We start from the raw sequence: 21806 nt of genomic DNA, 5'->3' as shown, positions 1-21806 counted from the left end.
CATATTCTTGGTCTTACTTTTTCTTCCCCTCCCTCTTTAACAATTTATTTGAGAATATTGCTGGAGGCTAGAGTCCTTGAATTATACAGTCATCTGTCTGTCTGGGAGATTTACCATCTGCATTCCCGCTGTGTCCCTTTCAGCTGAAAAACATTACATTTGTCAAAAGTCTTTGATTAGAGCACAGTCTTGTTTGATGGGCATCCGTTCGAGTCTTGCTGGGGTGCTTCACAGAGCACAACCCACAGCCACAGTTGTCCAGCTGGCATCACATGAGGCCAAAAATGCAAATGCTGGTCTCTGCAGAATACAAGAAACTAATAAGTGGGTGTGCCAGTGCTCCCTGTGCCGGGAGATGTTTAGCAAATATCAGGGAGGCGATTTGGGAACAGCACTGGTGCTGCAGGTCTCCTCCAGACAACGCTCGTGCAAGGTCTGGGATGCTGGCGGGCCCGTCGGCTCCGTCTGGCTGCCAGTCTGGAAAAAATTGTCCATCTTGGGCTGAGAGAAATGGAAGGGTATTTGTTTAGTTAGGTAATTGAACAAAATAAAAGCCAACTGGGTTCAATAAAGAATGTGATTTATTTGCAGGTATAAGGCAGCGTGGCAACGAGGGTGGGAAGGAGAGTTTTTGCAGGGTGTGTATTGGGCACCATGTTCCAGCACAGCTCATGGATGTCCTTGGGGACTTGTAGCTCTTGGTGCCAGAAAGGAGCTTTGTGAACATCTCCTCTCCCACACAGCTGAGGCCTAAAGGACATCACCCCGAGGCTTATGCCTCAAGCAATAACTCCTCTCTGTGATCATCATCATGACAAGCTCTGCTGCACCGCTGCAAAACCAGGATGGTTTGGGAGGGGGGAGACAACAGCACATGTTCTTCCTCTCTCAGAGAACTTGTCCTATTCTTTAATCCAAAACATAAATCGCCAATCTTATGTATAAGCACCCTCTCTAACAAGCTGTTGCTGTCTTGTCTTTTCTCTTCCTCCTTTTCTATCGTGTGGACTTCTGCTGCTGGCTCAGCCCAGTGCACCCGCTCAAGGCAATGTTCCTGTAGCTCTCTATACTATTTTGAGCTATTTTCAGTTAGCCACTGCCATTTCCACCTGGTCTGAAGCAGCCAGATGGCTGGGATATTTGTTTTCCACACATTTTCCTTATCGCTGCACCTTTGTGTTGATTTTTGATGGGTTTTTCTTGGTTGCATTTTTTTCACCCCAGGGTCCACCAGGTCCTCAGGGCCCCATCGGTTATCCAGGACCACGTGGAGTCAAGGTAAGGAGGATCCAGTCCATGGATTTGCTTGTTCAGTTTGAGTTCTCTGGCTTGTGCTGGAGTTGGACACTGCCACTGGCCACAGATGCCCTGCCAGGGTGCTGAGGGCCACTTCTGTGACCAACCATATTTACTGCTCAAGTGAGCATTGGTCCAGCATCTTCTTGCAGGCCATGAAGCTTGCAGGTCCCCTGCTCTCCTATAACCCCTTCTAGCATCATTCAGTGCTTTGGAGAGATTTCTCATTTAATTCTTCATGAGCGAGGCTCAGTCCCATTCCAATCGTTTCCAGTTTACAACCAAAGTAAATCTCAGCCAGAATGTGAAGACTTTAACAAGGCTTGTTAATAAAACAAAATAGCCTATTACTAAAACAAAGCAAGCTTTTCATGCTCCTGATCCAAAACCTTGTTAGATGAAGCTTGTGCGTCTCAGCAATGTGCTTTTTCACTGGACTGAATTCCAGCTCTTTCCTTGCTCCTGCTGCCTGCAGCACTTGCATGTTGATAAGAAGGCGATGGGTATTTTTTGACCCGTTCAGCTCTGGGTATTCTGCCCATCAAGATGTGTTAGTTCAGGTGCAGATGCATCCTGCATCCCAAAGGTCCAGCGAATCTGCAGGGATCTGTACTAGCAGATACAAACACAGTTCGGGGACTGACTGTAGGTGAAGTTAAGCCCTCTTAAACCACCTTGTGCATTTTTTCAATAGCAGAAACCCATTTGCTGCTCTGCCTTCAAAATTTAAGCAGGATGTATTTAGCCAAAGCAAGCTTTCATCTCATTTCTTGCAAGGTTGCAGATTGAGACGTAGTGGTCCATTAGGGAATGGTTTGCTGTTGTGTTTACCACTAAAGTGGAACTGTTCCACATTAGAGTGATCTAGAGAAAGTGTGTCATGCACCAAACCCGTAGCACGTACACACGAGGTTTTGCTTCTTACAAGCAGCATTCTATTAACTGCATGAGCCTCCAGTTCAAAAAAAAATGTGTCTCAGGGGTTTGCAGCTATAAATAAATTTTAGATCTTGCCTCGCTTACCAGAACCCTGTCCTGATGCACAAGTATTGATGTACTTTTAATTATACATTTTCTTGATGTACTAAAGGGAAGAAAAAAAAAAAACAGAAAATACCCCCCCTCAAAAAAAAAAGCTTGTTTTTTAATTTAAGAGTTGCAATGCAGAGTACAGCTGATGTAGGTACCTGAGGGTGACATTTTGTCCCAGGAAGCAGAATAGATGGGATGCATGGGGGTCCAACAGGTTTGGGCTAGTGGCATAGCAGGGGCCAGATCCTGACCACACTCAGCACCTCCAGGCTGAACTCCATGGACTGATTGCCTTGGTGAAGCTTTGGAGGGCTTCTGCACCATGTCACAAACACCCACACCAGTTGTGTCACTTTTTTTTTTTTTTTTTTTTTCCACTTTTTGATGCCTAAATGTACTTTTTAAAAAGTGCGTGCACAGAGGTGAGAACCATGGTAAAAAAGAACCAAGCTTAACCTTTGGGGGTGTTAGACTCAGTGCTGCTACCCGCTGCAGAGCAGCACAGAACTCTCTAGCTATCTGCTCAGAGATTTTAAAATGGATTCACTTCCCAAGTGTCCGTGCACAGCCTGAGCACTCGTTTTCTGTGAATAGTTGAGTGAGCTCAGCATGCTGGCAAAGCATTTGTGGAAATGTTTTTTTGGAAAATAGACACAGAAATACTTTTCATAGTAAGCTTTATCCCTAGAAATATAATTCCCAGCCAGGGAATGGGCAGAGACCACTGCCTCACCTGCCAAATCAAGTCAGCAGAGGTTTGTGACTATAAGGTACTCACTGGTGACCCAAAAGCCAGATGTCAGTGACTGCTATTTGATTAGCAATATGTTTAGGAGCATCACAGTTTGGAGAGATACCATTGTCAACATCGGAGGAAGCAAAAATCCCAATGATTAATGATTTTTCACTCTTAAGTTTATAACATCTTGTTTTATCTTCTGCAAGGGAGCAGATGGTGTTCGTGGATTGAAAGGCACCAAAGGTGAAAAGGTGAGTTAACACTACACATTTAGATTGACTTTCTACAGTCTCTGAGCATTTTTGCAGATCTGTCCCACAAGATGCTCCCCAGGGCATTTTCTGCTGCATGGGGGTTTCTCTTAGATGAGCAGGGAGCTGAGTACCCAAAGGACTGGTAACCTCTTTATCTTTGGAGCAGGCACAGGCTGGGTACCTGCCGTGATGTTCTGCCACATCTTGGCTTGGACCTGGGAGTAATCGAGCCTCTATGTGTTCAGGTTTTGAGATTTTTGCTGGGGCCAACTGTCACTGATAGCTCAGGGTCCAGCATTGGGATCATTTCTTCCTGACAAAATTTGCAGCTTGAGTGATTCAGTGGAAGGGCTTGTGGTGTGTTACAGCTGGGTAACAGCATATGGAATATGCTGCAAGCCTGGTCATCAGAGCTTGTGAAATCCAAGTCAATAAGAAGGTCCACACAGTTTATCTCTGCGTGTCTCAAAGATGCAATTGGTTTCTTCCAGAGGAAGAGCAGAAAGTGGAAAAAAATCTTACCCAGACCCATAAACAGATCCATGTTCCTTCATTCCTGCCCCCAGCAATTCTACAGCAGAGCCAGCAGTTTTAACTAGGGAGTCCAGGCTTCCTGATCTTCCAAACTTTAAAAGTCATTCTGGGAACTGTGTCTTCATTGTCTATGAGAGATTTGCTGTAGGATGAAATACATTATTGATTTGAGCTCTGCAATTAAACCTTCTTGGCTGAAAGAAATGTTGCCGCTGTCTTAGAGGTTGCCTCGAAGCATGGTGTAAAACATCCTCCATGAAAATAAAACCAGTTGTACTTCAGAAATAATTGGTTCCCAGTACTGGCAAGATGTTACTGTTCACATCGGGCCAGATTTGTGATCTTGACTTGCAGCCAGGATGGGATGTAGGGAATACTTGCTGTGATCCCTTGGGGACCTCAGCAGTCACCTCCTGGCTGGGTTTCCACGCTCGTTTGTGCACACCAAAGACTTACAGAAGCCAATGTGACGGGTAGTGCGGGCACCTCATCTTGTCCTCCCCAAGTAGGGGCCATAAAGCGAGGCTAGAAAAGCCTTTTTTAATTTTTTTTCCATCTATGCATCTTGTCTGGTTTTACCCCTCTCTGTTATTCAGGGTGAAGATGGCTTCCCTGGCTTCAAAGGTGATATGGGCATCAAAGGAGACCGGGTAAGAGTCTATGACCAATGTGATCTTGCAGTGCTTTGCCTGTCAAGCCCGTGCGTTATCGTGCAAACGCGGCTCGGGGAGAGCAAGGTGGGCTCCTGTCAGAGTCCTGGCACGTCCGATCTCGAGGCAGGAACAGAAGAATTTCATATTCACCTCAAGCATAGCAGTTGTTAATCCCTAAATTTGCTAATCCCACCCTGAAGGTAAAATAAAACCGAGCAATAACACAGGGCCCTCCCTGTCTTGCTGCTTTGACTGCTAGGAATACTGTGTGATCCAGCTGCATCATGTATTTATTTCCAGTATCTCTTTTTCCCCGTAATATTACACTTAGGGTCTGGTAGGCATCTTTATTTGCTGAGCCTAATGTGCTTCCATCCCATCAACGTGACGTATAAAGTTACTGGGAACACACTAACAGAAACCAGAGCAGCGCTGTGAGAGCTGCCAGGGGTGGAGTGTTCGCTTAGCCTCGCGTCTTTAGCAGCAAGGCGTGTTGCCTGGTCTCAAAAGCTTTTAAAATCGGTGGAACACTCAGACCCCCGGACACCCCAGACCACGCTCAGATGGGGGCAGTGGCTGCAGCCCATGGCTTTGCAGTGTGTCTGTCTGTCCCCCAACACCCAGCCCTTGGGGACAGGGGCCGTCTTCGTCCCCTCTCTGAGTGATGCATCGCCTGGGGCTTGGTGTTCCCCCTGAGCTCTGAAGCCCTCCCAGGGGTCAGGAGAGCTCTGCTGTCGCTCACCCCTGTGCTTAAGGAAAAATGAATGCCTCGCCTGTCTACTTGTGAAAGTAGACATCAAATCCTCCATTTCTCCTGGTGTTCAACTGTGTAATTGAACAGTTAAAATAATTAGAAGCTTTCCCAGCCCCCGCTTCTCACCAAGTAACAAGAACCAAAGGTGGCATCTCAGGGAGGTGACTCCTGTCCTTGCCAAAGGCAGATAGACATAAGCTTCTTCAAATAAAGCTCGCAACTCCAGTTCCCATGAGCAAGCTTGCTTTGTTCTTTTCTGATGAGCAAGGAAAAGACAAGGGGTACTCAAGAGCCTCGCAGATAAATCTGCTTCCCCCCCAGCTTCTGGTGAGCGAGAAGGCGGCTGCCTGTGTTCGCAGCGTGGAGGCATCTCCCGTTACCCTGTGTGACAAAATGACAACTGTTGTTTTGTGTGCCAAAGCCTGCAGCGTCACAACAATTCACGTTAATAGCTTGGTCCGCTCTCAGATTTCCTAATGATTTTCAGCATAAAAACCCCAGCCCAGTCTTTCTTCTCCAGTTGCCTGGTTCAACCCTCAATTAAACACTTCCCAGGGCTTGCTTGCACATCAAACTGCAATTTGGGAACTGGGAGGTGGGTGAAAGGGTGGGTTGCAATCAGAGCTAATGAAGGCTGTTTCGGTGGAGAGATGCTGCGTTGTAGATGGGATAATTGGGCCACAGGACAAGACGGCTGTTGTGGGAGATAATGGCCAGGCTGTGTGAATGAAAGCTTGGTGCTCTAATAACGCTTGGCAATTTACAGTCTCGTCTGAGCCTCTTGGTGAAGACCAGCTTTCTCTAAGAGTTGTATCAGCAGCTCCATCGAGTATCTGATTGGAGCCAGGAGGGTATCGCTGTCAGCAAACACGGGGTCTGGGACCTGCCTGCCTCGTCAATGCTTGTCTTGTGATTAACAGGGAGAAATTGGACCTCCTGGCCCCCGGGGTGAGGATGGTCCTGAAGGTCCCAAAGGTCGCTCTGGCCCCAATGGAGATCCCGGTCCTCTTGGTCCTGCTGGAGAGAAGGTGAGTCCCAGGGATGGAATCACCCAGGGAGGTTCTACAGCAAAACCCACTTTTCTTTGGGTTTCTTGGGTGGGTGGCCGGGGCAGTGCCCAGCATGGGGGGGTGGTTTTGGCACAGAGGGACGATGAAGAGGAGCTGTGGGAGCTTTGTGTGAAGGTTGGCCAGAGTTGTTCAACACAAAGACCAGAGGAGACCCGAGGGAGATGGTTCTACTGCAGCAGAGTGATTTGAGCACATTGCGACATTGATCTCTTTGGGGTTATCTGCTTGGGTGCAATGTCTTGGAAAAAAAGGCCAGAGGAAAAAAATGGAGATTGAAGGTAGACTCCAGTCTAATTTCTAGGTGCAGCCAGTTGAAAAAAAAAAAAAAAAAAAAGTATTAAAAAATAGCCATTCCTTACTAGTTTTCTGACACATTTACAGTGCTCAGTCTGCATCAAAGCCACTGGGCTTCCTCCAGGGAGGGCAGGGGATGATCGCAGTGCCCTGACAGCTTTATTCCACCCATGTAATATCCGCTTTGCTCTTGACTCCTCTGCACTTGACATCTCCCCTTTCTGCCGGTGCAAATCGGAAGGTCTCTCACGCTAACACGCTGTTATTTGTGTTTCAGGGAAAACTCGGCGTGCCAGGACTGCCCGGCTACCCGGGCAGGCAGGGCCCAAAGGTAACTCGAGTGGGTTCAGTCCTCGGGGGTTGCGGGGAGCCCAGTGGCCACGGCCAAGCTCTGCTGGTGGTGCTGTGCAGGGGGCTCAGCCCCCTCTAATGGGACGAGGTGGAGCAGCGGCATTTCCCACCGCACGGTCCCTCCTTCCCACCCCTGCAGGACAAATTTATAAATGGGTAAAAATAGCTCCCAGCCTGGAACTGCTGGAACTGGGCAACTGGTTCTGCATCGCTCCAGGCTCCTGCAAAACGGTGGGAAGAGCTGCAGTGGGACAGGGGCTGCAGCACGCGTGGGCATGCAGGACTGCTGCTCTGGTGATGGATATAAACAAGGTCCATGTGAGCTTTCATGCTAGTAGTAGTTCTTCTCCTTGTATTAGGTTTTATATCTTCAAAGATCTGTGCTAGTGTTAACTAATTAATTAAGGAGAATAGCTAATGAATCAGGATCTCCCTGAAATTAAAATAAAATTGCCATTTGCAGATTTACAAACATCCTTTGTGTCTTATCTATACGCCCACCTTCATTTGGGCCATTTTCAAATGTTCTTTTTAAATTAAAACTGTGAATTCCACTACCCAGACTAAGGTTGCAGCCCAGTTTTTACACACCCTGGAGGCTTTGGGAACTTATGTTTTTGTTAACTTTTTTTTTTTTTTGAGAATCATATTTTATTATTCATGTTCACTGCTTGAAAAAAAAAAAAAAAGGCTTGTTTAACACTGGAGACATAATTATCTGCAAGAGATTGTTTCCTGGTTGTGGTGTTGATGGTTTATTTTTTAATTTGCATTTTATATCTGGGGTAGGGGTTTTTTTGCATTTCTTTGACTAATTCATATTTTAAAAGCAGCAGCAGCTATTCTCCAGGCACTCAGATCAGAAAGGGACAAGCCAGGAGTTAAATTTTCATGTGCAACATAGTGACTTAGGAGCTAAAAAACAAAAGCCTGCCTGTTCCCCAGGTGCCCAGCACAACCATGGGCTTGGGCCTTTGCTGTGACTCCTAATGAGGCATGGACCTTTATTTTTGTTATTTTTGGATGAAATTTAGTTTCTGAGTTCATTTTGGGTCTGTCTTCGATTTTGTTTTTATTAAAGGAAGGTTAAAAAAAGAAGCGTTGGGAGCTGTAGACGTCAGCAGGCGCTCGCTGGGGTTATTCCAGGCCAGCGGGCGCCTGGTGTGGATGGACAGAGCTGCCCCTTTCCACGTCTTGAACAGCTTTTTCTCTCTTTGCTCTTTCCCCCAAGGGCTCGATCGGCTTCCCAGGATTTCCAGGAGCCAACGGAGAGAAGGGCACACGGGTAAGAGCCGCTTTGGCAAGCTTCTTTGCCGATTTATGGGTTTTCTCCCCAAAGAAAGGTCCTTGGGCAGGACGTGGGGAGCGCCCCGTGGCAGGCAGCTGCTGGGCCAGTGCCCTGGTTGCTTTTGCGCGAAGGGGTTGCCCAGAGAGGGGCATCCCACCCGCTCCCATCCCGGGATGAGGTCCCCGGCGCAGGACCGGCAAGAGGCTCCCAACGCCGGCTGTTGGGAGAGGAGGATGCCAGTAATAGCACAGTCAGCTCTGCAGGCACCAGCTTTCCAATTAAACACTGGAAATTTTTCCCTCAAGATATTTTAAGCGATTTCTCTGAACCCGAGTCCTTCCCGCGCTGTCAGACTTTGCTCAGGGCACAAAGACCTTTTTAATTAACAGTAATTATTAGAGATGGGTGAATCTGTTCAGAAGCAACAAGAACCATCTTTAGCCTAACTTGAGATTCAAAATGCATAGCTGAAAACACTCTTACAAGTTCCTCCTTTTAACAAGTGGAGCTATTCTAAATTCATAAACGCCCTTAAAATGTGGGAGCTCGGTCCTCCAGACTTGTCTCTACCTCTTACCCCACCTCCACAGACTTTGCTTCCAAGTAGGGATTGTCTAAATACACTGGTGATTTTTTTATTTTGTGGAAGGCATGCTTGAATTAGGGGATTTGGAGTACAAACATAAAGTCATCTTCTGCACCAGCTCTGGTCACAGGGACAAAAAGGGGGGGAGTGAGGAGAGCAAGTGGAATTAGTTTCCTTTTTACTCTCATTTAAATACAAATGACTTCTAACAGACATGTTTGATAGGAGCCCAGAAAATATAAATCACTTTGCACTGCATTAATATCATGCCACTGAAATTTGGTTTATATCCACCCCCCCTGTTTTTTTTTTCCACTGAATAATTTTCATTTCATTCTTGAACTACAAATGCATCATCCTTTCCCCTCCCTCCGCTCCAGCCAGGCAGAGGAGGGAGGCCATGAATAAGGCAGCTGCCACAACAGCCTTGAATTCACTGTAGCCCTATAATTACCACCCGCCTTATCAAATATACAACAATAAAATCCTTGGGCTGGATTTTCGGGTGGTGTAAAACAGGACGCCGGCACCGCAGTGAGGCAGAACTGTGCTGCTTTGCATCCTCCTTGCTCCATCTGCTAATTTTATTCTGGTGGGATGGAGAGCCAGACCGCTGGGATGGGAAACCTTTCCGGGAGCAGAGCGGGTGCCAGGAGCTGGCTGTTTATGAGATTGGAAAAAACTCCAAGGGTTGGGCTGGTTGAATTTTGACAATGTCCAGCCTGAAAGGGATTGAGGAGAGAGCAGGCGTGCTGGGAAGGGGCCCAACTTCAGGTGCAAGCAATGATAAGACAGGAAAAGGCAAAAAAAAAAAAAAAAAAGAAAAAATCATCAGTTTGCTCGCTTTTATTCTAAATCAGCTTTGTGCTCTTAGGAGGTAGTGAGGACACTTGGTTACACCCCCTGGCATGCCACACATTTCTTTAGTTTAAGAATCAAAAAGGGCTTTTTGCATTTCAAGTGCAGCCTGGAAGGAGATGGGGCAGCTCGTGTTGTCCTGGCTTGGGAGCTGAGAAGTGTCTGGGCCAAGACTGGCCCCAAGCGCGCTGTGGTGGGGCTGGCACCCCAAACCCCTGCTTGTAAAGGAAGGAAACAGGAATCTGGGGAGAAATGAGGGGATTTTTGTGCATGGGGAGCAGGGGCAGGGGCTGGTACCCCGACACCTATGGGAGGGAGCGTGTTCTGACATGCCTCTGTCAAATAGAAATATGTTGGCTTATTTTATGGTAACTTTTTTTTTTTTTTTCTCTCCATTGTGTGATTGGACCATTTCTGCCATTTTACATCTAATCCAGCAGCTTGCACTTGTTTTATCAGTGTATTTGTATGCGAGAGAGAGAAAGAGATTTTCATGAACAAATCTCTCCTTTAGTAAAAGGAGCCCAGCTTGAAAATTTTCTAAGAATAGCAGAAATACTGATTTTCAGTAACTGTTTTGGTATCCTTCTTTTTTTTTATTTTTTTTTTTTTTTTTTTTTGCTCCCAAGTATCCAATTTGAAATAAGTGAAAAGCAATTATATATAGAACAATAGACAGCTGGGATCACACTGCACCAAAACAAATGGAGACCATCAAGTTAATTTAAGCTTCGTTGAGTTAGACTTGATAAATCCCCCTCTGTTTCTCCTGAGACCACTAAATTCACTATTTTTATGAGCATATCCACATATAGTCAAGAAAGACAGTGTCTAAGATTTGCTTCTCCAGTGCATTGTGGAGAAGCATTGTGCAACCCAATTTGCAGCTGAAGCAACCAAAAATCATCTGTTTGTCTCTTTTTACACGGTATTACTATTATGCTATTCAATGCAGTTGTTTATGTGTCCAAAATAATATGAATCACACGTTTCTCTTATGATCGTCATCATCTAGGAATGGAAATAAGCTTTCCAGCTCATTATTTCAGCAACACAAGTAGTCTTCTCAAGTCCTTAAGTGATTAAAAAAAAAAAAAAAAAAAAAAAAAAAAGGTGGAAACCAAAGGCAGAAGAGCAGCACCAGCAGGTCGTCTGCCAGTGCAGGCAGATGAATTTTGGTGCTGGAAGAACCTGCAGCACTAAAGCTCCTCAAACCTCCTTAAACAGTTCAGCTGCACAAAAGGGCTGGCACAGTTAAAAATGATGGGGGGCGGGGGGAGAGAGGGTAGGGGAAAAGGACATTTAGTGTTTTTTGAGAAGCGTGACCTGTTAAATATCACGATAGTTTTGGCGAGCAGCTGCTCTTTGCCATGTCTGCTCTCACCCAACTGCCCACAGCCAGAGGCGAGCTCGGGTGAGCTTGCTTGGATGTTTTCAAAACCTGATCATAAAATCAATAGTTAGATGTGAATAAGTGGTCTTATTTTTAGAGCTAATAGGCCTCTGCCATTAGCACAGGGTAATAGATCTCCCTGCTCACCCAGTCTGACAGAGCCCAAGGGATGCATGGAGGTACCGAAATCCAACCATTTATTTGGGTTCCTAGAAAATAATCTGAATTTAGATGCCTTTCCCTCAGTATCCCTGTTTGAAAAATAGAGGTCTGTGTACATTTACAGTGCTATATAAATTCTTCGCAACGGTACATGTTGCTGTATGCATGATTAATGATAGCAATAAGCAGGGGAAAATTTTGCTTAAAAATAGAATTGAGGAAGAAGGAGAGGAGTGCGTGGGGCTACCTGCAGGGAGGTGGCACACAGTCCTCTCCACCTGCTCTGAATTTAGCCTCCCATAGCTAAAGGAAAACCAGCTGGAGTACTTTAAAATGATTTTTGTAATTAATTAAAAAAAGATATGCCAGCAGGGTTTATTAAATGGAGCCGCAGAACAAGGAGGATTCAGCAGGACTAATTTTAGTAGCTTGAAGAAAGTTGATTGTAAAGTTTTCTAGCTTCTGTTCTGTGTTCACCTGGCTAATGAGCACCAAATATGAGAAGGCAAGATTGTGAGGTGATGGATTTGGGGCAGAAAATGGCAAGTGATATTTTAAGCATTCTATGTTCCTTACATAGAAAGCAAGTTTTTCTCTTCCTTCCTCTAACAAGTGATTGGTAACAATAGTGGACTGCAGGTCCAAAGGACAAAAGTTAAACCCATTGGAATTTTTTTCATAACTTGACACTAGCCAAAATAGTGTTTTCAGGGACCAAGCTCTAGGTGATTATTTTTCTTTCAGGCATGAGGTAATGGAGCTTAACATACTGCCAGATTTAGGACCCAGCCGTCCTTGTCTTTTTTTCTGTCAGAATTAATCACAGTCCCCCATTACAGGAAGCCGAGTGCATCTGTCAGATCTCATAAGCCTGCTGCTTTGTCGCTGCTGCAAAACAATGTCTTAAATTACTTGTTTAGCACAAAGTTCACAGAGATGAAGAAAGATTTGTAAATATGTGGGGCAGCTTAATTGGCTTGTGTGGCGTAAAATAACTGCTCGGAGCAGGAATCTTGCTCTGCTGCTGTCATTCCTTAAATATTTAACAGCCCAGGTCTTGCAACACGTGTGTGCATCAGTGTGAGCCAGCCTGCCCTGCTCCTGGCTGGGGCGAGGACCAGCCCTTCCCCACATTGGGAGCTGGCTGAAGGGATGAGCAGAGGTCAGTGGGAAAAGGAATTACAGGTTTTAGGGCGGCAGAGCTGAAGAGTTTTTCTGCTGGCTCTGGTGCTTTTGGCTAGCTTTTTAGGAAATTGGATGGTTCAAATGGGTGGCCTCATCTTTGAAAGTCCTTGTGGTGTTTTAAAGGTCTCAGGATACATTTTCTTAAGAGATTCCTTCCCTCAGATGGTGGATGACGTCTGGACATTGGGACTACTGTCCAGACCGGACTAAGCATTATAAATTATAATAAATACAAGAATCAGGAGATTAAAGTAAGCCTGCTGCTGTCCTTTTCATTGCACATGAGAACTGGAGAGGTTTGGGGGGGCAGTTTGTGTGCAGCAGGCTCTGTTGCAGGTTCATCTGCTGTGAACTCAGCTTGTGATGCTGGCTGCTAACTCTTCTTCATTTGTTTTTTGTTCCAGGGGACACCTGGCAAACCAGGTCCAAGGGGGCAACGCGGTCCAACGGTAATGATCCATTTCTTCATTCTCGTGCATTTTGAAAACTTCTTAAGGATCCGATTTGTGTCCTCACTGGGTAGGATCTGGCCTTCAACAGTTAAAGCTAAGCAGGGGGGACACGGTGATGTGGGGCTGGGGCTGGCCAGTGAACATGGTTGCAGACCACCAGTGGCAGTGCTGGAGGCTCCTGGCATCCCCTTGCTGCTGGTGGGACGACGCGTTGGCCCGGCGCGGCTCAGGGGCTCGGGTGCTCTGCCTGATCACAATGCAGTGCTGTGGGCAGCAAGATGGGCTAAAACGTCATCTTTTGTGTCTTTTTAAGGGTCCACGTGGGGAAAGAGGCCCTAGGGGAAGCACTGGGAAACCCGGCCCAAAGGTAAGATTTTGGGGAAGCTGCTGGAATCGTCCTAAAAAGTGATGGTGTAAGAGGCCATCTGGTTCATTACCCTCCATTTCCCTTCTCTCCTGATCTTCATCGCCCAGCCAAATGGCTCATAACCCAACCATAAAGTACGTGCACAGGTCCTAAAAATGCATTGGCCCACGTTTCAGTAGGGCATCAAGTGCATGCGCAAACTAAGGGCCGTTGCAACCAGAAAGGGAGGGAGCACCCTCATGTCAGGGACCAGCGCAACCCTACGATCCACTGACGCTTCCCCTAAGCCCTGTTTTTTGGTGTTTAAGCAGCATTTGAACCACCTTTGAGGCCTTCGGCTGTGCCGTGGGCAAAGGGACACGTATTGCTGCTGGTCTCCAGAACCTTGCACCTTGCCAAACCACTTTGCATGCACGCTGTGTGCCCACAGTTGGTCACTGGGCAAAATAGGTATTTTCCTCTCAGTCAATCTGGAGGCACGCTCAGCTCCAGAACCTGCTGCAGAGACCGATTAAGTGACCGTCAATCGCTGGGCGTGATGGAAGCAAAGCTTTTGTAGTGAGACATTGTCACCACTGCACTGCCAGCTTTAAAAATAAATGTCTTGGCTTTGTATTGGCATGAATTTTTGATAAATACCTCGTCTTTGCGGCGGCATTTATCTCTCAGAGGGAGGCCATTATCTGGTAGAAATATCCTGAGCTCACTGACGTTATCTTTCCTGTATTTTTATTAAGCGGTGTGGGGGGAACGAGCAGCTGCTTGTTTGTCACTGGATACTGCTCCTGACACAGAATTATTAATAGAGAGGGGCTGGGGGAGCTGGTGGGGTGTGGTGTCACTGTGGGCTTGGTGCCATTTGAAGTCTTTGTGCAAAGCAGCTGCAATGGTGATATATGTATTTTTAACGGTGTGCTGTTTTGTTTATTCGTAAAAGGGCAACTCTGGTGGTGATGGTCCCCCTGGTCCTCCCGGCGAAAGGGTAAGGCAATTCCGTGGGGCTAAAGCGGGACTCAATCCAAACCCTTTAGTTTAACACAGCAGACGAGGCGGCTGTGCAGGGCTGGGGTGGTGCTGAGGGGTTTTAGCAGGGAGCAGCCCACCAAGTACCCTGTTCTCGCTGGAACCAGAGTGCAGCTTAGCATAGCTCAGTCAGCAAAGAGGAAAAATCTGTTTAGAAATACGAGGTGGAATTGGGCTTGTGTGGAGAGAGGTTTCCCAAGCCACCTACAGCTCTTAGGTCCTTTCTGAGCTCTCTAAGGAAGGCTCGAATGGGACCTTGGGTGTGCTGTGTAAGCATTGCTCCACAGGAGAAGGGCAAAGTCATCCATGGATTTTGTGCAGACAGCCAGAGCCTTGGTTTTCTGGAGGAGGTAGTCCCCTAGGACCTCCAGATTACAGCACAGGTGGAAAATATTGAAACAACAGGACTTTCATGATTTTTTACCTCAATTTCTGCTTTTTTTTTTTTTTTTTTTTCCTGGGTTTTGATTTGTTTGTAAATTTTCTACAAAATTGCCCAGGGAAGAAATATATGAAATTAGTTCTTGCTTTGCATCTGCTTGTTCTGACCTCAGGGGCGAGGCGGGAGCTACTGCTGACGCTGCTCCGGGGAAGCAGCGCTCTGAAGAACATCAGCTGCCTTGCAGCACTGGCCCCAAAGCCTCCAGCCTCTCTTCTTTTTCATTCCTGCACGTCCTGGGAGCTCCCAGGTGCTCTCACTTGAGCTGGGATGGGAAAAGACCTCTTTTTCATAGCTCTGGGAAGGAAAGGCACAAAGTGGTCGATAGCCCTCTTCATGTTTGCAGTGCTTTTTGCAGCTGGACATGCTACTCAGTTAAACATGCCCAGTGGTTCTTATCTCTCCATGTATTTTTTTCAAGGGATGGACCCGTGCAGCTGCATCTCATACTTAGGGGCATTTCTTTGGGGCAGAAGTAGCTGCCTTTCTGTATCTTTGTGCTCATCTGCTGTTCGTATACAGAGCTAGTATTTCATAGTAAAGCATTATAGGTTCCTTAACCACGTTTTCTGGCTTGTTTTACATCTCAGGGACCACCAGGGCCTCAAGGACCAACTGGATTTCCTGGACCAAAAGGCCCCCCTGTAAGTAACTGTTTTTCTAGAACATGCAAAGAAATACATAAAGTCTTTCCCATCCAGCTGTGATTGCCTGTGCCAGCTCAGTGTTAGCTGCTTCTCTGACAAGCAGTGACGTACCCAATAAAAGGCATTACTGAGACATCAGGATAATAACCCGACGGTTAAAGATTTTAAATAGCCAAGTAAATTGCAGCTGATTATAAATGTTCATTTCCTAATGACTCAATATCACTAGGATCTTTCATGGTTGCTCTGTTCTTTATTTTCCCTCTGTATACTGGGAGGACAGCACAACAGAGTAACACTCTGCAATTATTATACATTGGTGGGGGACCTCAGAAACCTTTTTGGAGTGATTTCCTTCCCTGCAGTGAACAGCTTGCTCCCACACTGGACCTGTAAGATAAATCTTTCCTTTGGGAGATGTGTGGGAAAGAGCTGTATCTTTCAGGGTTCTAAGCACCCCTGTTTCACCGTAAAATGGATGGGAACTAATGCAAGGAGGCAAGCAGGTTTGATTTCAGTCCTTATCACAGTTTTACTACTGAGCACTTCATGATGTTCCTTCTCACCCTGGTTTTCTGCTGTAGGGTCCTCCTGGGAAGGATGGATTGCCTGGTCACCCCGGACAGAGAGGAGAAACTGTAAGTAGCCAAAAACCTTGGGCAGATCATTAGTCCTGAGTCTCGTCTTGCCGGTTGGTTTTTCTAAACCCTTCTGTGCAGCTGGGGAGATGTGGCCATGCGTTTGGTTCCCCTGAAGGTCTGTGTCTCTCCAGCTGCATGGGATGGTCTATGGGAAGCAACCCTCTTCTGAGCAGGACGCGTCGGTCTAATGATGGTTTATGTGGAGGTTGGGCACCAACTCCTCGCTCTCTGTCCCTTTAGTAGATTGTGGAGGTCAACATGTGCATCATGCATGGAAAAAACGTGAGCGGAGATGTAGTGATGCCAGTCAGCGGCATCACAGGCAGTTGGGTTTCTGCAAGAGGCAGGTCCTCGCGAGGTGGGAGGCTGTTGGCTGGGGTTGAGTCTGGGTCAGCTCCAGCATTTAGAGTGGCTCTTGCTCTCCTGAAGTGGAGAAGCAGCTGGGGGGTGATTTCCGAGCAGCCCCTGCAGCTGGGCTCTGTACCCCAAGGACTCACCGAAGCTCTGGTCCCTTTGCCCTCCCGAGGGGGAAGGCTGTGCCTCCGCTCTTTGGAGCGTTACGGGTAAAATCTGTGCTTTCTTTCCCACTCTGTCCTTTGGAGACCTGAAGGTTTTACGTCTCTATTCCAGAGACATAACTCTAGGGATGTGATGGCAGAAATTTTTCATGCGAGACGGGCTCCATCTTTTGCAAGCTCAGCTTTCCGCACCCGGCTGCGTTAGGTTAGGGGCAGTTTTATTTTCTCTGGAACCTGCAATGGGGAGAAATAAACGCATTTCACTTCTTGACGCGCCATGCGGCCAACACCAAGAACTGTTGTACAGCAGAAGAGAGTTACAGCACAGTTTTGGCAGTGCTTGTTTTGAGAGGAAGGTAATTCCTGGCCAAGACGAGGGGTGCAATGGTTTTACTCTAGTTTTTCTGTCCACACCGGTTACTGCAGCACGCTCATGTATCAGCCACTACCTTAACACCTGAATAAGGAGACCAGCTCTGCTGACGCTGCCTTTTAGCCAAAGCTATGCACAAGGGCCTCACCAAGTTTTGCTTAAGCCCCCTCCAGCAATAATCCCTTGCTGCAAGCCAGGGAGCAGCTCCTGGCTGTTTAGGTACCTCACTGTATCGTACGCATACTGCTTTGTCCATTTTAAAAGGTTTTGTTGCACAGATGTAATCATTGTTTCTCACCAAAGGAGAACGATGAGGCATGTGGAAGGTATGATACCCTGGCTGTCGTGCGTCTCTGGTGGTCTGTTTTCTGCACCTTTTTTGCTTGAAAGATACCCTAAGCAAAAATGACCCTTCTGCCATGTGTTCCTCTGCATGCAGTAATTCGTATCTTTCTGTTTGGCATTTTTGGGGATGTTTTTTTTTTTTTTTTTTTTTTTCCCTCAGCTATTTACAATCCAGCTCATTCACTGTTGTTGGTATGTCCCTCTTCCCAACACTGCATGCTGCATGTTAGCAGATAGACTCTTTGTTCTGTGTTTATTTTACAGGAAAAAACAAACAACTTCCTCTACTCAGCTTTGCATTTTTCTCCACTGCCTTTCCTAGCAAATGAGCATTAGAAAGGCTTTGCACATTATGCATTTTTTCCCCTCAACTTATCACACAACAATTTAATTAACTTGCCTGGCATTTGCTAAGCAAGGCAATGCAAATACTGCTCTGCTCAACACCAGATACTTATTTACACTCCATAACCATTGCCTTAACGTCAGTCTTGTGGTATTTTTAAACACACAGTCCTCAGGTCAGAATTAACTCAAAGGTGAAGAGAAGAGTTTTCACCTGCCAGAGCCTGGATGTGACATTGAGCCTTCCTCCATTGAGTTATCTATAACATCCAGGGTACCTATGTTCAAATTGCAGGAAGCAGTAAAAACTTTTCTTGCATCTGCTGGTGTCAACTTTTGAGACTGGAATAGAGCAACAAACTCCAAATCTGTGTGAACAGGAACGGAGAATGGGCTTTCAATTATTTTGGGTCTGAAAGTACTCCCTACTAGCTTTCTTCAGTCATTGTAGCAGTAGCTTGCCTATCACAGGCAAATCCTTCCAGAAAACAAACACTTTGTTAATCTGTGCCGTGAACAAGCTTGCAAAGATCATTTTCCCCTGCATCTTCTTGGGGTGCACGCAGATGTGTGCAGACCCAGGTAGCAGAAGTCCTTTTTTTGTCCCCCTTTCCTTATACAGCACCAAAAAGCAAGGAGAGAAACAGAAAAACAAATTAAATACCATTTCCACACCTGTAGCCTTGTCAGTGCACTCCGTACTTTCATGCAAGAAAACATAGACTTGAAATCTGTGTGTCACATACTCCCCTTTGATACCAAATGAAAAGTAAAATAAATAGGCATGCTGAAGGATGCTGAAATATTTGGCCATATTAGATTTACACAGAATGAATCTAAAAAGCCATGAAAAATTCTAAATCCCCTGTGCCCAAGGCTCAAACAGGATAAAAGGAAACCCCTTTCTTCAGATTAATAAGAAAAGTCAAGCACAGAAATGGCTGAAATATTTTTCTATGATAAGAGTTTAAATTGTACATTCATTTCACAAAGATGTTTTGCCATTTCCCCATCAATGACAGGATATTTTCTGTGATCTGCAGACACCTAGAATAGCATTGGGTATTTTTTTTTAGCATGACACATTACCATTGGCTTGGGATTTATCTGATCCTCTTTTGTGGCAATGAGAAAATAGCCTGTGTGCCCTAAATGACATTTCTCAAGCTTGAGCTTGTCAGCATGCTATAGTAAGAATGATAATTAATGTGCTTTTTAAAGAGTGGCTTAGGAGAGCTAAACAATTGCAGTGGTGATAGTTCATTATTGTCACTCTTCAAAATGTCATTATAAGTAGCTGTCATGGAGACTTTGCTACTCATCAGCATTTGGAGAGAAACACATTGGTGATTTCTTTCAACAGATGTTGATGAAGGAAATAAAGCTTCGTTCAGCCCCCAAAGCCAGTGGGCTGCGGGCTTCAGCGGGGCTGGAGATTGGCGCTGCTGGTGCCAAAAGTGAAAGACGGTCACCCAGCCTCTGAGCTCCCGGGAGCTAAGCCTAAAACAGAGCTAAGCCTAAATCAGTACCAGAACGGGTAGCAGGAGAAGGGAAATGGCTTTTAAGAATTGCTCAGCATGAAGAAACTCACACTGACTTTTCAATAGATATTTTCTCTGTAAGTTTTATGAGTGTAGCAAATTTTTTTTATATATATGGCCAGTCCTTCAACCAAATCTCAGTAGCTCCATCAAAACAGCAGAGCTGAGCTTTGAGAATCCCTTTTTCTTCCTCTGTTTCACCCCTGTATAAATGTACAAAGACATGTTTTCCGCCTCCTGTTTGATTTCTTGTTTCTTTTGTCTGGGTCTCCACCCGTTCTTGGTCAGTAGTTTCACCAGAGGAGGAGCAGTCGGGTGGCAGTCTGTGACCCTTGCTGGGGCGCTCCTTGGCAGAAGTGTCATCTCTTTCTCTTTTCCCCTTCTCTAACAGGGTTTCCAAGGCAAGACCGGCCCTCCAGGACCCCCCGGTGTTGTAGGCCCTCAGGTAAGAAACAAATGCTCATGCTTGCACCAGCCGTCGGCAGCTCACCTTCACTGGTTCACACAGCAAGCTCTCACAGCTCTGGTGGTTCAGCTGGAGCTGCTGGGACCGCAGGTTGTACACCACAGATTCCTCTTCCAGGGGAGGGAAATTCATGCTGAAGCAAGCTTGCTGGCTTTGAAATTCCTGGCCAGAGTGTGAGGTACCCCAATGGGTCCCAGCGCACCTTGTCGAGGTGTTAGGATGGCATTTAGACAATGTGCCTGTAGGCTTCTGGAAATAAAGCGGCTCCTGTGAACTTAACAGAGCTACCCTGGTGTAAAATCACTGTAGGGTGAGAGAGAGACCAGCTACACACAACCTGACTAAAAGACTTTTAGCAGCCAGAGAGTTAAAGGAGATCTCAAAGGGCTGTACAGCTGCTGGGGTGGGCAAGGCAGTGTAAGCGTGATGCAAGAGCGCTCTTACATGTCGCTATGAAAAAAATGCATCCCTCTAACATACAGTGCTGCCAAATTCTGTCAGAGTTGGGCTATTTTTCTTCTAGTCACAAAGAACTCTGTGCAATCTGGAAATAGTAACTGCACAATCAGAATTTGTACCCCTTAAGTACAGGCATGCAAGGCTCGTGGATCAGTTTTGTAGGCAGTCCTAGACTGAGTAGGACTGGCTTTGGGTTGAGTCTTCTTCCCTGAACTGCTGGGGAGGTTGCTCTTTAATTAGAGAGTAATTAATTTGTCCTCTTTAATGAAAGCGTAAAGTCCCTGATTTGTAAATTCCCTGATTAGGGGCAATTCCCTGACTGTGTCTGTCTTCTCAAGTGCAAATTAGGTTCTATGGCAATTTTATTTGGCTCTGCTGCACGTACTTAGCATGATCTGTGGTTGCTGAGCGATTGCAATGTTATCGTTCTGCTTACACTAAGTGGCACCCTGCAGCGTGACGTGAATTACAACCGCCATCCCAGCGGACACCAGCATGCAGGGACATTATAGGCTTGTGTGTATGGCTTTTGTCCTCCTCCAAAATGGGCCACTGGGGAACCTTCTGCACTGGGCCTTATGTTACACTCGTCACCATTAGTGCCCACGTACAGCACAGAGACAGTCAGTAATTGCCGTGTAGTACAAGCCTAATCCATTATTTATGCCCCATATAAGGAAGAATCAGCATGACTGTAGAGTACTTAGGAAGTTTTCAATTTAAAAAAAAACCCTAAGCATAATAATTGTAGTAATAATATCTCATTTATGTGAATGGTTTCGTTCCAGAGGTTCCTAGTGCCTCTACTCTGTCAAGTGCAATGTTTTCCACCTCCAAAATAAGGTCCCTGTAGATGCCAAAGGACACATCTCTGCAGGGATTCCTGGTGGCACTTCAGGAGACAGCTAAGGGAAGGAGCATCTTCCATCCCATTGCAGCCTAAGGGAGTAAACTGATAGCCTGCACATCTTAGATCGTTGATTGCTCTGCTGACACCCAACACCTTCTCCCCGATTTCTGTTTCTTCAGGGTCCGACTGGTGAGACTGGGCCAATGGGTGAACGAGGACATCCAGGCCCTCCAGGTCCCCCAGGTGAACAAGGTCTTCCTGGCCTCACTGGAAAAGAAGGGACCAAGGTAGGGACCAGCAGCCTCCTGAATTCACCCTCCTTGCAAGCCTGGCCGCCTGCCTCCCTCCCAGAGATGGAGAGGGATGATTCAGAAAAGACATGATGTTTCGCAGTGTCTCATCACGACTTGTGCCCGGAGGGAGGAGCTGGGTCTTTATGGAGCCTGCAGATCCTCAGCTATTTATCACTGTCATTGCAGGGTGACCCTGGTCCTGCTGGCCTCCCAGGGAAGGACGGTCCCCCGGGCTTGCGAGGCTTCCCCGGAGAGAGAGGTCTCCCTGGCCCCATTGTGAGTAGAGGCTGCCCGGTCCCTCCAGTGGGAAGGATGCCCAGGTGGTGCAGCACCCACCTCCCAAAATGACTTTGTTTTCTTCTCTCCAGGGCGCTCCAGGGCTGAAAGGCAACGAAGGTCCCCCAGGCCCCCCAGGCCCAGCAGTGAGTATCCTTGCCCTTACAGGCACCACCTAACGCATTTACAAGGGTGACAAGCCAAAACGGGGGGTTAGTCACAGCTCAGCCCTTTATCCGTTATTTCCTTTGCACTAACGACTTGCTGGATATTGCTTTATTTTACAAGACACGCATGTAATAGCTCAGACATTTTATGGTGT

General features: G+C 46.5%; 1 protein-coding gene across 2 annotated transcripts in view; it reads left to right on the top strand.

Annotated features, from left to right (window-relative positions):
* COL5A1 (collagen type V alpha 1 chain) overlaps window positions 1–21806 on the top strand; it is a 160608-nt gene that overhangs the window by 113625 nt on the left and 25177 nt on the right. For both annotated transcript variants that reach the window (XM_042786648.1, XM_042786647.1), the window contains exons 27-41: window positions 1225–1278; window positions 3274–3318; window positions 4452–4505; window positions 6183–6290; window positions 6904–6957; window positions 8209–8262; window positions 12854–12898; window positions 13215–13268; window positions 14206–14250; window positions 15321–15374; window positions 15962–16015; window positions 19532–19585; window positions 21095–21202; window positions 21395–21484; window positions 21577–21630. In XM_042786648.1, the coding sequence (XP_042642582.1) occupies window positions 1225–1278; window positions 3274–3318; window positions 4452–4505; window positions 6183–6290; window positions 6904–6957; window positions 8209–8262; window positions 12854–12898; window positions 13215–13268; window positions 14206–14250; window positions 15321–15374; window positions 15962–16015; window positions 19532–19585; window positions 21095–21202; window positions 21395–21484; window positions 21577–21630 (927 nt within the window). The remainder of the gene's footprint in view (window positions 1–1224; window positions 1279–3273; window positions 3319–4451; window positions 4506–6182; window positions 6291–6903; window positions 6958–8208; window positions 8263–12853; window positions 12899–13214; window positions 13269–14205; window positions 14251–15320; window positions 15375–15961; window positions 16016–19531; window positions 19586–21094; window positions 21203–21394; window positions 21485–21576; window positions 21631–21806) is intronic.

This window comes from Tyto alba, unplaced genomic scaffold (assembly GCF_018691265.1).
Source record: "Tyto alba isolate M040663 unplaced genomic scaffold, T.alba_DEE_v4.0 Super-Scaffold_11, whole genome shotgun sequence".
Lineage (NCBI taxonomy): Eukaryota > Metazoa > Chordata > Aves > Strigiformes > Tytonidae > Tyto > Tyto alba.
Note: the sequence above shows the minus strand (reverse complement) of the source record. Positions and strands in the feature narration are given on the sequence as shown.